Here is a 22,444-nt window from a genome sequence, read left to right as displayed (position 1 = left end):
TGCAGAGCATCAGTACAGACAGCAGAGTAAACTGGGGAGATGATCTACGCTGGCACTAAACACAAACTCTGACACAGAAATATAAACAAATATGTAGGTTTCCAGAGTATCTGATTTGACTTCAATTCATGTTCTACAAAATCAAAGCACAGAAGCAAAACCAAAATAAATGCTCCACTGGACTCAATCTTTCATATGTTTTTTGCTAGATTAAAATCTGTAACCTATATAAACAAATGTGTTATGTGTTTATGAAAACAGCATATAAAAAACACAAACCATAGAATTATAGGCTGACTGTAAAGCTAATAAGACAGTCATTCCACAAAGCTAAATCAGGAAGTAGCTAAATCCAATCATGATGGAAGAAAGAAGTCCACTAAAATCCTCTAAAGCTAACAAGCTTAGAGCAACTCTGTAATAGGGTAACTACCTAGACAGTAATGCTAAATAATGAAAGAAAGGCATATGAAATTCTACCTGATAAGACTGGCATGTAGCTTAGCTAAAGCTAAATCTAAAATGATTAATTCAAATATATCTTTTCTTACTTTTAATTAAATTATATCTTAGTAATTTATCTAATGATTTGAGGAAAAGGGATTTTGCCTATTTCTAAAGTTAGCAAGCTTATAGAAACTCGGTAACTGGGCAGAAACTAGGTAGCTAAGCTAAATAACGCAAGAAAAGGCTAATTAAATGCAAGCTTGTGATTAGCTACCTACATTAGCTTTAGCTGAAGCTAAACTAAACTGAACAATATTACGAGAATAATTTTTATGCTATCTTTTTTAGTGAGATTTTATTTTGGTAATTTAACCAAGGTTTGAGCCAAAAACTAAATTTCTCACTAACTCACAAATCCCCCTTAACTGGTTTGTGCCTTTTAATAAAGTGACATTTTGGTCGTTCTAATAATTGAGAAAAAACAATTAAACTCATCTAAAGCTAACAAGACTACATTAATAAGTAGATAGCTACACTATAAAAAAGAGAACTATTTGAAATATCATCTGGTGAGAAAGCCACCTACAGTATATGTGTTCAAAAGTACTGGCTCACCTACACATTAAACCTATAAGATCTGGCCATGGAAGCTATACCATGAAGCTCCCAGTGCACAGTTTTTGTGCTGATGTTAATGCCAGAGGAGGTCTATGGGACTTTTAAGAGCTATGCTACATTGTGACTGAGCTCTTGTAGTTCCTAAACACCACAGATATTGTGGGATATCTAAGAGGAAAGACATTTCACTAACTGATGGCATCTTACTACAATACCACACACAAATTCAGCGAGCCCTTTAGAATGACTCAGTACATTTCCAATAAATGGGGAAATCCAACTATTTCAAATTCTGGCTTGAATGGACTAGCTGGCGCTACAACCTAAAAGTGTAATGGTGATAGGGTAAAAGTAACATATTTGGCACTTTTCATTATATTTTCAGTATAAAAGCAAATACTTTACTGTAACCATAATGGATGCCACAAGTCATTTTAGAGCATTTACCATTTTGACACCAAACTACTAACATTTACTAGCAGTTATCTTACACAATCACGTGCTATCAAGGTAGCACAAGGAAGGAAAAGGTACCGTTATAAAGCCTTAACCATCCAATCAGCACACTTTTGCAAAACACTGTTATTATTTTAGCCATTTAACATCAATCATGTACTGTCTCATGGCAGCTCTCTAAGTAGACGGAGTGGTAGCAATTAAAATAATTATCTTAAAACCAACATAAAGCCGCAGTATTATGGATTATGGATTAATATATTTACAAACTAGTTTAGAAATCAGTTTTCTCAACTTTAATGCTTCTTCATTTACTACTCTTTGACTGTGTGGACATCAAACGTGCATTAATTAGCTGAAAATACATCCACAGCCTCCCTCTGGGGTTAAGAGAAGAAACGAGGAAGTCGATCATAAGCAGAAACTACTGACCTTGCATGCCAGTTTATCAACCAAAGCCACAATGGAGTTCTTGAACAGGGTGGCAGCAGTCAAAGGCCGCTTGGTGACCTCTGTGATGCTCAGATGTCCATCTGGCCACATCTCTTTTAGGACTGGATTGGCACTATGAGAAGCGAGAAAGCGGGGTAAAGAGTAAAGAAAGGACACCATTAACTAGGCTAGCAGAGGAGGGATGTGCAGACTGAGGGAAGAAGAAACTCATATATACACATGACCCAGTTAATGAACTGTCAAGAGCATTATGATGCTGGGAAAAACTGTCAGTGATGCTTGTGTTTGGCACCTGTTGTACATAAGGCGCTTGAAGTCTTGGAAAAGCAGGTCCTTGTTCTTGTCCAAAAAGCCCTCGACGGAATATCTGCAACAGATGTAGAGAGGGTGATATGAGAGTAATTATTTAGTAATGAGAGGGCGGCCCCATTGATGAGTATTTGGAGTGAACAATAACAATCAAGATGCTAAAGTTACACAAAAGTCAGACTAAAATAGCAGCAGAGTTTAAAGAGTAATTGTCTGCCACTCAAAGGGTCGCTATCATTAACTGCACTCTCTGCTACTAATGACTCACAGACCTCCGGCAAAGGATTAGAGCAAGAGTCATGCTGCTTAGTCAATTTACAAATTAGGTACATGGTCAAATTCTCCCCATGGCTCGCGTTTAGATAAAATAAACTGTCTACAAACTAATCTGTCTGCCTTTTTTTCCCTCCACAAACTGCTCAGTTGGTTTTGATGAGACATCAGTGGGAGGTCACGGGCACATTGTAAGGCACAGTTACATAAGCTGTCCAGCTCCGGGGGATGAGCCTGCTGTAGTGTAAGCATTGCCTCATAAAAACCTCTCCCTCGTATTCACAGTGTAACAATACGATGCACAGTGTGGATGCATTTCTGACTTTAAAGAGTGCATCCCTTTTATTGGACTGTGCACATAACCTGTAAATGAGAAGCTTTAAAACCAGTAAAAGCACCAAAACAAAAAATGTATACAAATATTCCCCTAAAATTACATTTTTTTCAACTACATTATATATATATGGTTTTCTACTCTTATCACCCAGTTACAGGACTTTGGACTATAATCCATATTAACATACTCACAACAATGACACGTTTGGGGCACTTTTGGGTCCAGTGTCTCACTAAAGGACACATATGTATGCTGACTATCACAAGCTGGGACCCAGTTACCAACTTCCTGATTACTGCAGGACTTGTTTTACCTTCAACTACTAAACCACTGGTTCTCAAACGTTCTCTGTCTTTCCCCACTTGAGGTGGCTGTAGCTCTGAAGGCAGAGGCAGGTCATCTACTAATTGGAGGTTGGTGGTTCAATCCCTGCCATGCCAAAGTACCCTTGTACAAGACACTGAACCCTGAGTTGCGCTCTGATGTGTTCACTGGAGTGTGTATGTTATATAGAAAAGCACAAATGTGAGTGAATGAAAGCGTTATATAACCACCAGTCCATTTAGAAGCCAAAAAAACCCTGAAACATCTGCATTTTTATCTAATTATTAACAATAATAAAGTATTCAATATGAATTTTACTTTCAATAAAGGCCACCCCAATGGCTTCAGAATACTCTTGTTTATGTTAAATTAGCTTCCCTTCATATGCAGTCCAATGCCAGAGCAAATTAGTCAGTGTCTGGTCTCATTTGCACTGTGTCTTGGGGGGGATATGAGGGCAAAAACGTCCATATTTGGAGTCTGGAAAGGCTGATGCTGGACAGAATTATTTCACTGCATACTCTAGCATCCTAAGTTCAAGGCCAACATGTCACAGATTTCCATAATAGACAGTGTAAAAGTTGGACATAGCCTCCAGATCTTAGAAGGGATGCCAACGTGGAAGTGCCTTAAATCTGTATTTGAATGGCCACCAGGGGGCGATACCTGTGGCTCCAAAGAGACTTCCAGGCCTATAGAAGTCAAAGGGGAAATGGTCAAGGATTCGTTAACTTATCAGTGTGTATGACAGATGTGTCTCCTTGGCTCTCAGAGGTCAAAATAACCTGATCAGATTTCTTGGAGGCTTGCTGAAGTAAGACAGTGTAAAAAAAAGTGAGGGTTCAGGAGCCACAACAAGAGGCCACAGCACTTATTTACAAGCGTAGGAAAGCTGTTGCGACAGAGCAGACAGGAGAGGACAGGCAAAGACAAAGGCAGCCAGTCTCCAGAGACACGACAATGATTTAGAGGAATGTATATTAAAGTATGAAGGTCAAGGCTGATGCAAGGAGACCGCTGAGTGGCACAAGGTGAAAGGCAGCACATATAGGAAGAGTCAGGTGACAAAGATGTGAGATGCCTGCAATATAAAGCTGTAGAGTAGGAATATATGAAACTGTATATCTTTCCTAAAAGTGCTGCATGTGCAGGCTGAAATTCTGCAGGGATTTAAAAGCACGGATAGCGATGAGAGCTAGGTGAGTGTTGCAGAACAGAAGCAGGAGAAAAGGAAACAGGATGAGAAAAGGAGGAGAGAACAAAGTAGGTCAAAGCTTCTGATACTGGTGGTTTGGTGAGAGTGGAGAAGGGGGGCCAGCGGGTGGTGAGGAAGAGAGTATATTTAGCCAGAGTAAGGAAAGACTGAGACGGGATGGGATGGGACAGGGGATGGTGCCACCAGGAAGCAATATACGAGAGGTGACAGCTCAGCTGGAGAGACCCCGTCGTGGCCCTGAGGTGATCAGGGGCCGGATGACGGGGACACGTAGTGACAGGGACAGCCATCTGTCAAGACTTGCTGCAGGTCTGTGACACACGCTCTTATCCAGCCCGTCATATTACCGCTGGCAAGACCCCGATGACATGGTTTTTCTAGGATGCTCGTGACTAAACAATTAAACAAACGTAACATTCAATAATTTAACCCTCTCTGACTCAGCTTACGTGTGTGTTTTTTCTCTGACAGCGCAGTGGTCTGGCGATCAAAATTAATCTGCTTATCTTTCCATCATGTCTAGCCCTAACCCTAATGTCCAGACGAAAAGGAGGTTTTATGAGCGTTAGAAGTTAACAGGGAGTTAGACAGTTGAATGTTACACAAAACTGTGTAAAATCAAAAACATACAGCACTGCTTTAGCTTTAGACATAAACAAGGATGAAAAACTAAATACAAGGAACATTTGGCAGGTTAGTGAAGTTGGCCTAGTTGCCTGGTACTTCTGTACTATCTGTTTTTCACTTTCTAAGTGGCTAATTTCATCCAATCAGATCACCAAACCACTCGACATAGAGAGCTAGATGCAGCTGAAAGGGAGTGAGCGGTCAGTCCAACGAGACAAATGGTTAGCATGTTGTAAGATGATTTTTTGTAAGCAAAATCTTCATTTAAAAAGCACCTGCAGGCAATGAAAAGAACTTCAAAAAGTTCTTGACTAACACTCATGTTGATCAACCAGCTGTCACAATATTTTTGATTAAGTGGTTGACAAACTTTTTCTTTTGGATTTGCATTAAAAAAAGCATAAATTTGTGAAATAATTAAAATTAATAGAGTAATTCTTAAAAGAGTCTTGTTAGTTACAATCCTAATTAATATAAAAAATAATAAAATGAACAGCTACTTGGACATTACTGCATCAGTAATAATAACATTTTGTCTCATATACTACATCACTACTACAAGAACCTTTTCTTTTATGCATTTCAGGGGAATAGAAACACCATTGCTAACTGTGGGTGAGAGCGATCCTGAGCTGATGCATGAAATTGTCCTGTGTTTCTGTGTGTGTTTGACATCCTGTTAGCCTGGATTTCCCAGAGTCACAGAACCTCAATAAACCTCCTTCAGTACTCTTTGATTACTGCTGCTGTATCACACAGAGACGAAATTGTCTCATCAGCTGGCTCCATCTCTCCTCATCCTCCTCCACTTGCGTGTTCCCTTGACATATTAATGTCCTTCCCTCTCTAGATTGAGGGCAGTACACGTGAGCTGTGGGGATCCAAAGCCACGGCGGCTGACTGCTGGCCAGGGGCCTCATCTGGCCTCTGCAGTGTTTAAATCCCGATAAGGAAATGGAGCAGTGATGGAGAAGGAAGCTGAGCAAAGTGTTTCTTCTTTAGTCTGTGTGTCATAAACCAAGCAACCACTAACATCAATGAAAAATAAATTCAACTTTCGGAGCAGGCTAAAAGCTAAAAAGCTCAATATGCATATATCAGTTTTATAGCCATACATGTGATTTATGATGTCATCTGTCCTATAAATTGTTTTCTAGCAGCTCAGAACGCCTCCTGTTTGACTTTAGTAAAGTACACTTTTGCAAGCCGCTGCCAGGGTAACTAAAGTTTTTAATTTTTAGATTTAGCCTACTTTACAAGTATAATTTATCTGTGCATTTACTACAGGGTCACGGTTGCAGGGGCATGTGTAGATACCCAGACCTCCTTATTAAAGGCCACCAGATCCAGTGTGACATTCAAAGCCTCACATTATTAACGTTATTTCCCCAGTGTCCCGGGTCTTCCAGAAGGCCATCTCCTAGTTGGACTTGCCCAAAATGTCTCGCATAGGAGGCATCTAAAAGTCTAAAAGTCATATATCTGAATCACCATACCTGCCTCCTTTCAAGGTGGAGGAGTAGAACTTCTTCCTGGGAGAGCCCAGACAATTTTAACTGCTTTTATCTGCTTCAGTGTTACGTTTAGAGTGTTTTTGCTATAATGATAAAGGCTGATCTGAGCAAGTTTTCAGAACATAACTTACAAACACTTGACTCATAGTCATGTTTACCCTCCAGTCTCAATAATCATAAGCAAAACTGTCTCACAAGCCTATCTATATTCAAAAATGTCTCTAAAACGAAACGCGCTTTTTAAAAATCTTTACTATCTCTACTTACCTTTTATCAACATTCATTAAAATATCTTATTTTTCACACGTGGTTTTGATTTTTTGTTTAGTTTTAGTGAACTAAAATAACCTTTGTCACTACAACAAAGACGATATCAGTAATGAATGGTTGTCTGTCTCTCTGTATTAGCCCTGCGATGGACTGATGACCTGTACCCCACCTCTGTCTCCCCACGACAGCTGGAACAGACTTCAGCACTCCTGTGACTTCAAACTACTTATGTGGTCAAGAAAATGAATAGATGGAATTCATTCTATGTGTTGTAAAACATATATTTAAATGATCTTTACGTGATTTAAAATTTGACACATAAAATATTAGCGGTTTGGAAGTTTTTGGACATGAATATCCACTGATCCTGTTGAAAATCATGTCTTTCCAGCTCTTGTAAGCAGATGTGTGCGTGTCCTCTCTATGCCACTACATTGCCCTGTTTATGTACAGAGTAGTGTCCTACTCACATATGTGACATCTGAACCCTGCTGTCATCTGTGGAAACATCCACTGTCCATACAATTATATATTAAGTGGATATGAAAAGTGACAACATCTTTCCAGGATTGCACAGATTTTGGTTAACATGGGAATTTACTACATATTCTGCTCAGTAAAGCTGTCACTCTGGACCACTGGAGCCCAAATGATGTCATTGCCATGAGCTGACCTCCTTTAATAGGATTTTATGGCTTACACTCGTGAACTCAAGCACAGCCGCCTGTCATTATTTTTTCTCCACAGAGAGGCCTTGGACTGAAAAGCATGACAACAAACAGTGCAAAATGTAGCGACTCACGTGACGTCTCCGGCATAGTGGCGAATACGGAAGTGTTTCTGAAAGTCCATGCTTTTGTCAGTGGGGCTGAGCTGGAAACAAGAGAGGACAATGTGAGTGAAATATGATCTATTTAACTCAATTACAGACATCTTCAGACTCAACCTTACGAGGAGTTTTGGAGATCCTGCACTTCATAAAGCATCTCATATCTGGAGCAAACCTAAAAGGAAAAATATTGGAGAAACTCTGCTCTCTAGTGGTAAAACCTCAAAACTGCACCTGTTCTCTTAGGTAACTATGGGTGTTTTTATTCTCCTCTATATTTAAATTAAAAAAATAGTATTGTGCAAAATTCTCAAACCGTCTCTCATTTTTTCACATTTTGAACAATGAGAGACAAGATCATTGCTTTACTGAAACATGCAAACATGAATACAAACACAGTATATAAGAAAAAAACCCAAACCCTGACACAGGGTCGCCGTTGACCCTCTCTGTACACAGTGATAAAAATTTGGACCAGAAATTTCAAATCCAGTCTCATCACTCCGTAACACCTGCTGACACTGATTTTCACTCCAGCTCTGATGTAATTTTTCTCCCCGTTTCCCTTCCTTAAGAGTGCCGTCTTGAGCGCCACCCTTCTATTTCTGATGAGGCTTCAGTGAACAGTGGATGATTGAACTGAAGGGCCAGATGCATCTCTCAGGTTCTGTGTCAGGTCTTTGCTGTTTTTATGTCTGATTTCCTGACAGGACTTTCAGATACTGTTCATTTGATTTTAGGACTGTCACTTCCTCTTTATCTCCACTTGTTAGTTTTCCTCAGTTTCTTAATGACAGAGTGCACACCATGCTGAGTTATGCATGATAACTTTTCAACCAATAGTTCTTTGGGAATCAATCTCTTGGTAAAAAATATATTTTATGCCTGTCAAACTGTCATCTTTGGTATTTTTCATATATGCAATAAAGAAATGCAAATAGACTGCTTTTGCATCAGGCTGCTAATAAGCATCCACAGATATATTTTAAAATTGGTTCTTTGCTAAGTTGTCTGTGTAAAGACAATACCGATTGAAGACCGTTGACCCCTTGCCCTTGAGTTAGGTGCCTTTTTATCCTTAAATGATGTATAAGTCAGTGTCAGTAGCTTAACAAACAGTAAAACAATCCTCTGAAAATGGTCAGGTAAAAGGACTGGACTGGAAATGAGTGAAAAAGCAGCCAATGTCCAAAGTGAAGGACCTTCAGACAGTCTAAAGAACTGTTGCTCAACAATTCCATTAAATATTGTGACTGGTTAAATTTTACCTCCACATAAATGGACATTTCAAGTCTTTTAAGGCTCAGCACTGCCTTCCATTTACTAATATCTGCCTGAAAGAAGATTTCATCTCATTTATTGATTCTGACTAGTGTGGATTTGTCTCAACCTTTATCCAATAAATTGCTTCATGGCTTTAGTGGTTTTGTTTTTACGTGTTTACAATCCACCCTTCCCCAAAATGAGCAAAACTCAATTTTCTAACCTACAAAAGGCAAATATTAGCATTTTTATTTTGGCAAATGATCAGATTTCTTCCTTCTTTTGCCTTTTAGGTTTACTGTAAGTCTGATGAGAACATGTTGAAAATAAAACCACTTCCTTCCCAGTTAATTCTGAAAGTTTGAGATCCTGTTTTTAAACCACTTTGTGTTAAAAACATTTAAAGTTCTTCTGCTTTTGTTGAGAAGCTTGATAACCTCATCATGTTATAATTCACAAAAACAAATACTTTCATTATTGTGCACTGGCAGAAGTGCTAATGAAACCCAGTCATTATGAAAGCATCTTTCCAAGTATGAAGCAAATTTCTCCTAAACTTGCTAAATAATGCACTGGCTTTGGCAGAGGATGTGCTCTTTGAGGGCCCTTTTAATTGTGTGCTACTGTTAGAGAGTATAAAGTTATTTTCTAACCTTCAGGTCTATTAAGGGAATCGTAGTGTAAATGTTACATCACATGAGGAGATGTAGTAATTAGTTCTGACCTTGCGGGAGGTGTAGTGGGGGTGCTGTGCCAGTTTGGTGTCCATGCTGTCCAAGCAGACTGTGTCAGTGACTTTTCCAACAGTGAGGCAAGCCTCATCCAGAATGGAGATGATGCCTTTGTGGGCCTGCTCCACCAGGTCGACGATGATCTGGTTGTTGAAGTATTCGATCTGCGCATAAAGAGCACGACTGTCAGTTCAAAGAAAGAACAGATTGGTTTGTGAATGAAGTCGTTGCTCTTGTTACTGCATGAGAATTTTGTTCTGTTTATGAGCTTTCGTGACAGATGTGTCCACATACAGCGAGTGTGTGGTTTCGGTCAGTTTCTTGGTTTTGCAATGACACCCCCATACAAACAGATTCACACATTGTTGTATATCTGATGTTAAAATAAACTACAAGTAATGAGAGTTAACACAACAAGAGACTAGCAGTGATGTTGTAATCAGAGGCCATGGGATCTCAGTGAAATCCAACAACATGTGGCAACAAAAGGCAACATAAGAGTCAGCAATGCAAAGCTGAATGGTAACTTTTCTCAACTTTGAGGTGAGTGATTGAAGCGACTACAAATGGGAGTGAAAGATGCTCATTGACATAAGAAAGTGTGTAAAAGACATGAGAGGGTTACCTAAGCAACCAGGTATCCACTAGTGAGCAGACGGGTCAGGGTTTTAAGCTCACACGAAACTCGTGTCTTTTCACGAGACTTTAAATCCAACACTCGATTAGAAGATTTTCAATTTGAAAATCAGTGATTTAAGAGTTTCCTTTTTAGATCAACATTATGAAGGATAGCTGTAGCTTCTGGAAGTGAAAAGTGAAGCCATTGCACAAGTTTCTTTAACCTGCATTAGTTTTAAGAGAATCCAGCAGGGGGCGACTCATCTGGCTGCAGAAAGACTTCTTGCATAGGGGGAAAAGGTCCTTGGCTCACTTTGTCTGTGTCCTCAGTAAACACTTTGATGAAGACTTCAGTGGATAAATCATAAATAAAACATGAAGTTAATTTGTAATTTATGGACCTCATTAAAGTCAGAACTGAGGATTATCCAGGGTATGCTAATTTGCAAAAAAAAAAGAATTCTCACTGACAAGTGCAGTGTCCTCAGTTTCCCATTCAGATCAGCTCCTCATTTGAACTGACCAAACAGTGAGGGGCTTTCTGGGTTTGGGGGACAGTAATGCTACATGGGTTATGTAAAAGTTAAAGTATAATTAAAACACAAATTTGAGATGGGATGGGAACCGCTGAAGTTGATGTTGAATCCAAAATACACTTTTGACACAACATTACACTTCAAAGTTAGAGTTGATGGGTAGTTTTGCATAGTTCACTGTAAAATTATGGCTATTTATCTCATACTGGGTTTTGATGCCCATTTCATCCCTTGTCTGAAATCCAGCTTTCCTCTGATTGGCTGCCTCTCTCAAACAGAAGGTTTAAACAGCAGGTGTGTGAGGCTTCAGTGCAAGATCTGTTTAAGATGACCATATAAAGACATCTCCATATTTGAATCACAGAGACAAGGCGGGAGAAATCTGTCTGGCTCAGAGCATATCAAGTGGTCTGAAAGCTGACCTTTTGACCTTGTTATTTGAAAATTTGTCATATTTCATATGAGCATCCACCACTGGAACCGGATATATAATACATGAGAAACAATGACAGCCCCACTTTGAGTAAGAACAAATATGGACGCAGCAGTTCTTGTGCAAGTGCTTGTGTTTGTGTGTTTTCCTCACATGTTGCCAGGTGATGCCTTCTCTCTGATATTCGTCTTGTTCCTGTCTGAGGATCAGCTCGATAAAAAGCTGCTGCAGCTTCTCGTTGCAATAATTGATGCAGAACTGCTCAAAGCTGGCCAAAAACAGCGGAACAAACACTTGAGCAACAACGTCAACAATGACTAGTATTCACAAGAAAAGAGGGCGGATGTCAAAACACTGTTGTGACACCCACCTGTTGTTGTCAAAGATCTCAAAGCCATAGATATCCAGCACACCAATTACAGTGTTTTTCCCATGCAGCACTGGGTCGTAGTCTTTCACCTCAATGATGCTGTTGATGCGGCTGACGATCCAGCCGAAAAGCCTTTCATAGAGAGCCTGTAGGAGAGAAGGCAGAGCTTAAAAAAGGTCACAACTGTGAAAATATGATAAAAGGAAAACCCGTTACTGTATGTTGTAAACATCTATATTCATCCTCAGTAGCTGTAACACCATTTAGCTTTACTGTTGAGCTATTTTGTTCCTGTTTCTGGCACCTTGGCAAAAGCATCCCGTCCAAAGCAGGCGTCCTGCTCTGTGTGCCCCTTCTCAATGACCTCGCCTCCTCCTGTGGCCACTGTGCGGTACAGGAGGCTCTTATTGACGCTCTCCGGGTCTGTGGCCGTCAGTTCTGAGATGCGGTTCACAACTTCTTGTCCCACAATATTAACGCTCTCACCATCGCTCTCAAATTGCATATTGCCCTGAAAAAGACACCATTCTTTTTCATTGGATGCTTAAAGTACATTGACCAATTTACGTTATGCATGTATGTCAAGAAAAGTCATTAATCTGAGCTCTAAAATACCAAAAGCAGAATGGTGGCGAGGATCTGATAAACTGAGGTTATCTCTTCTTTTGAGAAGCCAATAACTTCCAGTGCGCTCAACACGGCTTTGTGGCTTGAGCGATCATTGTTGGAGGTCTGGAAAGCGAAGAGATAAAATAAAAATGCAAAATAAAACAAATTTGCTTGCCCATGACAACTGGGCTGCTGGGAATATTTTTCCAAATTATGCAAAAAAATTTAAAAAAAGATTCATTTTAAAATTCAGACAGTTTGTTTAATTTATATCAGTTATTCAAACTTTTATTCACTCTTAAACTAAAACTCTCAAGATGATATACTCACAACAGTTTCCGCTCCCTCTTTGGTATAAACGTAAACAGCGGGATCATTCTGCAGGTGAAACGACTGCAGCATTTCATCAGAGCCTCCACGCAGCAGCTATGAAAACACAGCAAATATACCAGCTCAGCACCATTGTGACTGTACAGCTGTGCAGGCATCACTGGGCAGGTGACATTTATTTGTGGAGGTTACACTGCACAGCCTCGTTATAGCTGCGGAGTGAATGTCTTCATGTGATAATTGCGATAACCGTTTTACAGCAGAAGTGCAGACTGCAGTTTACCTGATAGAACGAGTGGAAGTTCCTCTCACCTCCTTGCTGTTGCACCACCCTGGACTTGAACAGGAAAACAGATTATGGTAGCAAATAAAAAATGCTAGCTAAGGTACTCTTACAGTGTTATACGATTATTCTGTGATGACGAAGCTTTTTCAAAAGTTACTTTCAGTCAGGTGCAGTTTCTGTAACCAATGTTAGGGTCATTCCTCAAAATGTGTTACACATTATTCTGTTGCATAATGAAAAATAATGCATTACTTTACTTATTCCTTAGAGGAGGAAAAAACCTTAAGACTACTCCATCCAACTCATTCTTTAATTCAGGGTCACATGTGGGGCTATCCCAGGTGTCATGAGGTGAGAGGCAGACAGACAGCCTGGACAGCTCAATAGCCTATAACAAGGTTAGACTCCCTAATTAAGCAAGAGCACACAGAGAGAACCCCAAAAGAATTTGAAACCTGGGACCTTCTTACTATGATTTAACAACTACCACTCTACATCCTATTAGTTTTCTGCTACTGTATTACACGACCTGTGTGACTGCCATACATCTGCAAACCTCAGACAATTAGCGTTAGCTGGAATATACATCCATACATGTTTTCTAAGGAGCTTGGAAAGAAAAGCAACCGGACTTTCTTTCCAAGCTCAGATCACCATCACCTGGATGACTGAGAACACAAACATCCATATATGTTCATATATGTTCTCAGACTAACTGAATATTAGACTAAATGTATCCTAAATATATTTGGTCACTTTGAATGCAAAGCTGACAATAAATGCCTATCTGTGTCTGTTTGTTAGAATTTCTTCTCTTTTGTTCACATTAACATTGACATTGACATTAAATGAAATATTTATCTGACAAACTCAACTTCTAACCTTAAAATTTAAAATTTAAAAATACCATTATACCTTTACTACATACTACATACAATTTCCCAAAGGTCAGAGCTCATTGGTTTAAGTTTTTGAGACAAAAAAAGAACGCTTTGGAGGCTGAATCAAGTGGGTCAGTCCAAAAGGGAAACGTGAAAACAACACTAATCACTCAGAAGAATGAAACTTGGTGGTTGTTACATTTACACAGTTCTAACTTGTAATTTGAACAAAATAATTTCATGTTTATATGGTGAACGCAATTAAATCGTGTAGGATCTGCATGAAATTCAACAACTTAATTTGTTCTAGTTGAGATGACATGATGCAGTCTAGTTGGAGTGGAGTGGTTAGCTGACTGGACTCATGAAGTGCACAGGTTCACACGAGACTTCAAACCACAGGAAAACCAAACTCACACTACGTAGATGCTATTGCTACTTATTGTGGTTTAACCTGTCAAGTACAAAAATGTAAAGAAAATTCTGTATCAAGCCTTATAATCATAGCTTTCCTACTTATTTAAGTCTGGATTGACAGCCCAGTGGCACAGCGGTTAGCACTGCAGCCTGGACTCAAATCCAAATCCACCGTCTGGCTGAGTTTGCAGTGGCTTCTCTCTGAGTACTCTGGTTTCCTCCCACAGTTAAAAGTCATTAGTTAATTAGTTAGTTGGTAACGCTAAATTACCCATAAATGTGAATATGCGTGCAAATGTTTGTATGTCTCTATGTGTTAGCCTTGCGACACACTGGCCCCACACCTGTCCAGGGTTTACTCCGCCTCTCACCCTGTCACATCTGGGATAGGCCTCAGTGTGAACAGAGCATCACATGTTATGCTAGTCATCTGTCATTTTCAGATATCAAAGACTGATATTTCCCTGGATGTTTCTGAAACACTGGTGAAAAGATTTACCTCCAAGAAGGACTTTCATTCCTTTTCCGAACACCAAATGAGCTTTTACTGGAAGACTACACATGTACAGTCCACATACAGTAAAAATATAAGCAGTTGCATATGTATCGTCCTAATAAACTATTATGCTTTAGTAAATGAGTTAAACAGCAAAAGTAGTGTGGAAGACAAGAATTTTCACAGTGCTGATGGTTTTCTTTTGTCTCTGTTGTGGTGTCAAAAAGTCATTTTTCAAGGAAAAACTGTCTTTGCTTTTTGTGTTTTAGACAGCAACAACTCCAGTGCACCATGCAAATAAGACCAGACCACCTAGTTTTGGAGGAAAAAGTCCAAATCTCCACCTTCTGTATTTCTAGTTTCAGTTTTTCATCTCTGGATTTTTTTTGCTGCTTCGAGACAGCGTGGTTATTTCTGCCCTCTGAGAATAAATCATGGCACCATCATTTAAACTGGATCTGAGTGTCAGACAGTTTTTTAACAGAGCGGATAAATACAGCAGCATCAAGTACCCCCAGGTGAGCAATTCATTAACGCGCAGCAGCAGGAGGATAGAGGCTTCACAGACACATCTATTCATGGATGTTCCCTCACACCTCTTTGTTATCACCTCATGAAACATTCATGTTCAGCAGGAAAGATGTAATTTAAAAGCTAAATGAGAAGAACTTTTTGGTACTTTTCAGTACTTCTCGCTGTGAAGGCCCTTTCTCTGCAGTTTAAACCCTTTCATCATCTCACCTTCTCCAGCAGGTAGTTGTTGATGTGTCCTCCGGTGGGATCGCCGTTGAAGTTGAAGTTGATGTCCATGTACTTGCCGAAGCGGCTGGAGTTGTCGTTGCGATTTGTCTTGGCGTTCCCAAAGGCCTCCAGCACACAGTTGGACTTCAGCAGCACATTCTTCACACTGATTGATCACGTTGTGGTAACCAATGATGGATTTACAGAATCAGCCATGAGGGAGGTAAAGCGCAGTCAGAGGAATAGAAGAATGACGAGTTATTTATGGCAACATCACATTAAAATAAAACTTATGAACCTAATGATCATGTGGGGGCTCACCTCTCGACCTCTGCCCTCTGGCTTGGGTTTGTGATTGCTGCAATGTACTGCATGATGTATTTACTGGCTTCTGTTTTTCCGGCCCCACTTTCACCTACAACACAAAAAATGTTTCACAATCTTTTTGAGCATGGAAGTGAATATAATATCAGAATATTTACATGATGTGAAAAAATGGCATCTCACTGACAAAAGGATGTATTTAAGAAGCATGCCATCTAATGAATGAGGATACAGACATTTGGTCAACGCACTAATAATCACTATCCAGCAGATCATATTGTTTGATAACCTTTATAGTACTATATCTATTCCTGTCTGCATAAAATAAGTCTCACATCCTCCCTGCCTACAGAGCAAAAGAAATAAGTAGTAAAATGCAGTATACTTTATTTATGGCAAAGGTTGAAAAAATCCCCCTCTTAAAACAGCCAACAAAATACATATATACAAAAAAAGCTTGCATACACAGAACAGGCATGTATCTGAATACACATATATTTACACAATGATAAAACAGTTTGATCAATGAGGTGAAAACTACTCAAAAAGCACTCAGAAATAACCTTAAAAAATCAAACGTAAGCCAAACACCTAAGCTATGGTGTGACCCATCACCTGATGACATCTTGGTTTTGACCAAAAAAGGAGCATAAATTAAATTTCCAAAGATACCTAGCTGAGTATTAAAACTGCAGAAAGCGGAAACCCAACACCTAACATAGGGCTGATTTGTGTATGTGAAAATACCACAGCGTTATTTTTTTGCCTTCATATAAGTAAAACCATGCTGTCCCATGCTGTCACCTGTTTAACCCTAAATTGATTTTACAGTCACTGGTTTTGACTGTATCTCAATTCTGTATCCCTATAGTTTTTACTATACTATTTTATACTACCATCCTGATCTGATCTGTGATTAACAGTGATAAAAGTCTCCCATTATAGGACTAGTTTTTCTAAATGAATTAACTCCAGGAACACTGTGATTACAATTCAGTCAAAGGTCACCACTGATTTTTAGTAGAGGGATGCAAAAAATGTATTTTTAAATCCAGATTTAGGCAAGCCGCCTGTTCAGGTAATGATAGAAAACCAGTTTACTAATTAATACTGCTACTGGTATAGCCACCTTATTTGGTATAGTTACAAGTACAGCATCGGTGCTTCCTAACTGTTAATTTTTTTCCTAATTAATTAAATAACTTTTGTCTCTAGCATTAACCTCAATGTCCCAACATAACAGTTAACTTTGAGATTAGCATCATGCTAGTTAACTAAGGACCTTGGGAAAAAATTAAGAAAGCGACTGGACTTCTTTAAGTGGGTTGAAAGGCCTTCACAACGCTTAAAGAAGTCCAGTCGCTTTCTTTGGTAGTGTAGATCCTGAGACTACCATGACCCGAATGACCGAGAACCTATACAAGCTAGTTAGCTTTGCGTTTTAAATGTTAGCATGGTGCTTTAACCTAAATGTTCACCATATTATCATGTTAACTGTTGAATTAACAATGATATTAAGTGCTAAGTGCAATGTTTTCATATTAGGTTGAACATAACTTGCCTGTTCTTCTTGGTAACTGTGTAAAGCTAACTGCTATGCTAAGAGACTAGCTAAACTCCTTTTTGTGTTCTGAAGTGCTAATAGAGAATTCTAAGAGTGAAAATCAACCATCTATTAAACAATAGTACTATCGTAAGCCTACAAAGTCATGAGGTCACTTTTACAATAGAAAAATCCTAAACAGTTAAAATTATAACAACCTGATAACTTACACTCACCAGCCACTTTGTTAGCCGCATTTGTTCAGCTATTCATTAAAGTATCTAATCAGTTAATCACATTCCAATACTTCACTCTTCATGTCTACTATAGACATGAAAGTGACTTCTCTGTACTCAAATTTGCTCCACAGTCATTTGATCACCTTTGAGATGTGGTGCAATGGGTGAATGACATCATGTGCAGCAGACAAATCTGCAGCAACTGTGCGATGATGTCATGTGAACATGGACCAAAATTTTAGAAGAATACTGCCAGCACCTTGATGAATCCATGTCATGAAAAATTAAGTCTGTTCTGAAGGCAAAAAGGGGTTCACCCTTGTGCTAGCAAGGTGCACCTAAATCAATTTTACATTTTTAATTCCATATTTTTGTCAAAGCACAAACGAAGAAAAGCAGAGTCATACTTAAGAGGGTTCATATTTTGACTAAAGTTTAGTTTTCTCTTTAATTTCCCTTTAAGTAGCTTTAAAGTTGTTAAAATGATCTAATTCCTCATCGGATTGTTCCAAATATTTAATAAACATACAGACAGACATTACAAGCTTATTATGAGGTTATTGAAAGTAAACAGCAGTGAGGTTAGTCTGACCTGATATGACGATGCAGGTGTCTTTGGCCCGTCTCTTCATGGCTTTATAGGCAGCATCAGACACTGCATACAGGTGAGGAGGGTTTTCATACAGCTCGCGGCCTCGGTAAGCTTCAATGTTATCTTTGCCGTAAATGTCCATCTGTCTGTATGGGTTAACGGAGACGACCACTTCTCCGATGTAGGTGTAGATTCGGCCCTTCTCAAACCTGACAAGACAAAAGGCAATCACATACACCTGCTGTTATTAAAGATGGCATTGCTGCTGTGCACATTTGAGATTAAAAGATGACACAAAGCATAGCATTCAGCCATAGAGTCAAGATCAACCACAGATCAGCTGATCTTAGTGCTAGCTCATATCTACTTATACCCTTCTACACAGCAAGTTAGCAAATCAGACGCATGTATTAAACTCCTTTGTGCATGAATAAGCCACTGTGCAACCCGCCTCTACCCCAGCCCCCTTTCTTCAATACTTTTTCTGACTCAGCCAATGTCATATATTTGTCTGTATCTGTTTCTCCAGTTACTGTAGATTTAACTACCAATCTCCTTTTGACTGTAGTGGTCCAGTCTGGACTGTATGTCAGATAGAATTATGTCGTTTATCCACTCTTTTGTTAACGGGCATGCAGGTGCAAGTTAGCTGCATTTGCCATTAATTTTTTCACAATGCACATGAAAACGAAGATCACGCACCACTATGTCACAGCTGACAGGAAGTGACACAAGTGTCTGCATGCTGAAAGCAGGAAATGAAACTTGCGGCTCGAAGGGCGTCACCAAGCCTTGGGTAATCTGACTGTGGGTTTGTTGAGCTGGGAGGGGTTAAGACTACATGCCACAGAGGTTAAACAGGTTGCTAGAATGAATAAGACCTAACAGTCGTGTTGCATGTGTAGCTTTGTAGATGGTATGTGTTGTGTTTGCTCAACATGTGGCAGAAATGCTGTGTCTCAACTTAGAGGTTGGAATCTGTCTTAAAGAATGATTCCTGTTTATTTCATGGTGTTTTCCATTCAATGTGCTTGTGCTGGCTCTTTGCATCAGGCTAAGTTTCAGGCTCCACCAGGATATGAAAGTAAGTTCAGACCACTTGCATAATTGTCTAAAACTTTAACCTAAAGACCATCAACATAATAAAACTTGCGCACGTGCTTTTATTATAACCATTGTGTAATTTGTTAGTTTATTGTTCACCCATAGAGCCGATTTAGAATCACCAATAAACAACTATTTTTTGGACTGTGAGAAGTAGCTTAAGTACCTGGGCAGAACTCACAACGGCACAGGAAGAACGCACAAACTCTTCAGAGAAAAGCCAGCCAGCAGATAGGAAACAAGGAATATTTTTGCAGTGGTGTTAACCACTCCCTGATCAGTGGTGTGAATGTGAGTGTGAAACATTATCTGTCTCTCTGCATCGGTCCCACGATTGACTGTTAACATAACATTACACCTGCCTCTGGCACTGTGACAACAGAGATGCGCTCCAGGCCCTGAACTGGTTCAGCGATTAAAAATAGATGGATGAGTAGTTTATTGCATCTAATTCATTTTATCTGCTCCAATCTGGTCATCGTGCTCCTGATTTTAGTCATGCTACTATCTGTCAGACACCAAAACTGCTTCTTCTTTTGCCTGTTACCACTTGGGGTCACCGTAGTAGGAACAGTTCTTGCATCCCCTTCTGTCAAACGAACCCTCTGCATGTCCTCCTGCACTACACGAAAAAAAACATTGTATTTTTATGTTTGTGGATCTGTGCATGGTTTATGTATTTAAGCTCAGTTTGAAAGCGTCTATAGTTAAGTTTTCCCATCCTGAGTATTCAGGCAATAATTAGCTATACCAGAGAAACAAGAGGGAGATGTGGCTCTATCAGAGAATCCTGAATTTGAAATCTATTGGAGAATTTTATAACAGCAAAGATGTTGATCGAATAATAATGTTCAAGAAGAAAAAGCTGTTTAAAACTTTATCTTGTGCGTAGTTTTGAAGCAGTTTTCATTCAGATTTGATGATTATGCAGTTTTTACATGCTAGTTGTCATCAGAGTCATTGGAAATTAGAAGAGTGTTTTTAAACAACTGACAAAAGTGGCCAAAAGCATTTCCAAGACAGTTGGCAAGTGCTGAAACCTGTTTCTACTACTACAAGCATTGTTTAAATTTCTTAAAATTATTAATGTGTGAAATGTGATTTCTTCATAATTTGGAGAATTTGTTTGTTACAGCTGCAAAAAATTAGGTTTACCTTTTGAGGTTTAAGTCATCATGGGTGGTAACTCCAACACTAAAACCACCCTAAACCGTTTAAAAAAAAAATCTGTGTCAGTTAGAATGAGTTTTTATTTGTTGATAGCCAAGCTTTGGCAGAACAGTGTAATGAAAGCAAAAATTATATATTCTTGGTTAGGGCTAGGGTTGGGGTTATGTCTAACTCACCAGTGGCTTAGACCTAAGTCAACTCAGAGGGTCAAGCACAGGGTGTTGCACACTTAACCTCTGGGTGACCAGATTGGTCACTTCTAACTGCAAGGTGATGGCTGGATTGCCTGCTGGGAGCAAGTCTCCACACAAGCTCAGACTGACTGAACTGGTTACAAAGTGTTTGTATTCAGGTTATAATCCTACATTTTATTATATAGTGGTAAACCTACATTAAAACAAGGTTGCCCAGCACATATGACATTTTGATCTAAATCCTGTGTCTGTGCATGAAGACAGCAGCTGTAAAAGTGTTTGACTATTTGTTGCAGTTGTTGTATTATCACAAACAGATTGCATGTAATTGGGAACGTGACCCCATTAAACTGCAAGCGGATAGCAGACTGTATCGAAATATATGTAACTGAATGTTGTAAATTTTGTTTGGGTTTTTTTGTGAATTGCCTACAACAAACAAGAGTTAGAAATTAGCAGTAGCTGTAAAATCTATGTGTAGCACATCAGTGTTGGAACAGACGGATTGAAACTATGTTAAAATTGATCATCCCTTTCAAACAACTGACAGCGAGTGGTCACAAACCGGTCCTCATTTCCAAAGCAACCATTTAAAAAGCAACGAGGCTGCAAGTTCACTGCACACCATTGCACTATTTTTGGTCGTGCCACAGTCCCCAGCCATGATGTTCCTTAGTACGTCTGTAGCGTAGGTTAAACTACTTTACATATCAGTAAATGAGGGTTAGTCCTTAATTATTTTTAAAATTTGAATGCAGTCAAATACATCGATCTATGTACTAATGAGCAGTTCAAATCAATTGAGTAAACTACATTAATATTACATTTTATTTAGAGGTGTCAGTAATTGTGTAGTTTCTGTAAGTATTTATAAAGTGTCTCCCAAATGCAGCCAAGAAATGCAAACTTTCTTTCCCCGAATTGAGAGAGTGCAACCATTGCAGACCTCAGTGTCTAAAATTCATGCCCCGTTCAAGTTATTCATGTCAGCTCATACAGTAAAAGTGTTCTGACTGACTGGATGGTACTTAGTAGCGTTCCCAAATTGCAGATCACTGAAAAATCTAAAGAAAAAAAAGAAGAAGAATCTGATAAGGTGTTTGGGCACCAGATATAACCATTAAAAGCTCCTACACACTTTAGAAGTCATTCTTCAGGTCTCGGGAACTGTTAGGAAGGAATATCATTTTTCCAAAAGATATACTACTTTTGTGGTATTTTGATAAAGGTGGAAAGCAAATGATTCATCAAAAACATTTACTCTTGAACTCTATGAATGGGGACCCCATCCTCAAAGAGACCACTCCCATTAGGAAATAAATGTTTCATTACTGGTAAAAGCCTATCAGTCACAAAACCTTTGCAATGATTCAGTGAGTGTTTCCTCATAGAAGACTAGTAGACTTAGATCTTGTCACTAAAGTACTTCTTAAAGTGAACAGACACCTTATATCAAAGTTTTTCCTTTAATTTGTCACCTGTATATGAGTTTGGTAGCTGTTTTTTGGCCCCAGACAAGTCTAATCAAGCTTCTGGTGACACTCTAGGCCAGAGTGATGTGAAAAATGTTCATCTAGAGCCATCAGCTGTGCACACGTCAGCTGATATAGTGTGATTATTCTCTCTAAGTCTCATTTAACAGTGTCTGACATTCTGGTGTTTTGGCTCCCTCTGCTCATCCTTCAGGATGGCGACGGCCTGGATAAAAAGTGCTGTGTGACTTCTCACAATTTGAAACGAGGACACGGTGCCCCTCTAAGAGGTCTCTGAGGAAGCGAGAAAAGTCCGGACCGAAAGCGTTTACACGCTAAAGGTCATAAAAGCAAAACCAGAAAAAAGTTATATCAGGATATTAAACTGTTTAGGTTTGGTCTGTTGCCATGTGTGTCATTTG

The 22,444-nt window shown here is 39.2% G+C and overlaps 1 protein-coding gene across 2 annotated transcripts in view; it reads right to left on the bottom strand.

Annotated features, from left to right (window-relative positions):
• The window catches only part of myo1g (myosin IG), a 64,353-nt gene that overhangs the window by 41,269 nt on the left and 640 nt on the right, over positions 1-22,444 (bottom strand). Inside the window, exons 2-14 of one of the 2 annotated variants that reach the window (XM_006794377.3) lie at positions 18,083-18,291; positions 15,706-15,799; positions 15,385-15,550; positions 12,847-12,900; positions 12,564-12,659; positions 12,240-12,356; positions 11,929-12,135; positions 11,625-11,770; positions 11,408-11,522; positions 9,661-9,831; positions 7,647-7,717; positions 2,267-2,341; positions 1,954-2,086 (exon numbers count right to left, since the gene is read on the bottom strand). In XM_006794377.3, the coding sequence (XP_006794440.2) occupies positions 1,954-2,086; positions 2,267-2,341; positions 7,647-7,717; positions 9,661-9,831; positions 11,408-11,522; positions 11,625-11,770; positions 11,929-12,135; positions 12,240-12,356; positions 12,564-12,659; positions 12,847-12,900; positions 15,385-15,550; positions 15,706-15,799; positions 18,083-18,291 (1,654 nt within the window). Of the gene's footprint in view, positions 1-1,953; positions 2,087-2,266; positions 2,342-7,646; positions 7,718-9,660; positions 9,832-11,407; positions 11,523-11,624; positions 11,771-11,928; positions 12,136-12,239; positions 12,357-12,563; positions 12,660-12,846; positions 12,901-15,384; positions 15,551-15,705; positions 15,800-17,487; positions 17,578-18,082; positions 18,292-22,444 lie in introns of those variants that run through there. The other variant, XM_006794378.3, reaches the window with a different exon arrangement.

This window comes from Neolamprologus brichardi, chromosome 22 (assembly GCF_056152115.1).
Source record: "Neolamprologus brichardi isolate AB-2024 chromosome 22, ASM5615211v1, whole genome shotgun sequence".
Classification (NCBI taxonomy): domain Eukaryota; kingdom Metazoa; phylum Chordata; class Actinopteri; order Cichliformes; family Cichlidae; genus Neolamprologus; species Neolamprologus brichardi.
This window is presented reverse-complemented; position numbering and strand designations above follow the sequence as displayed.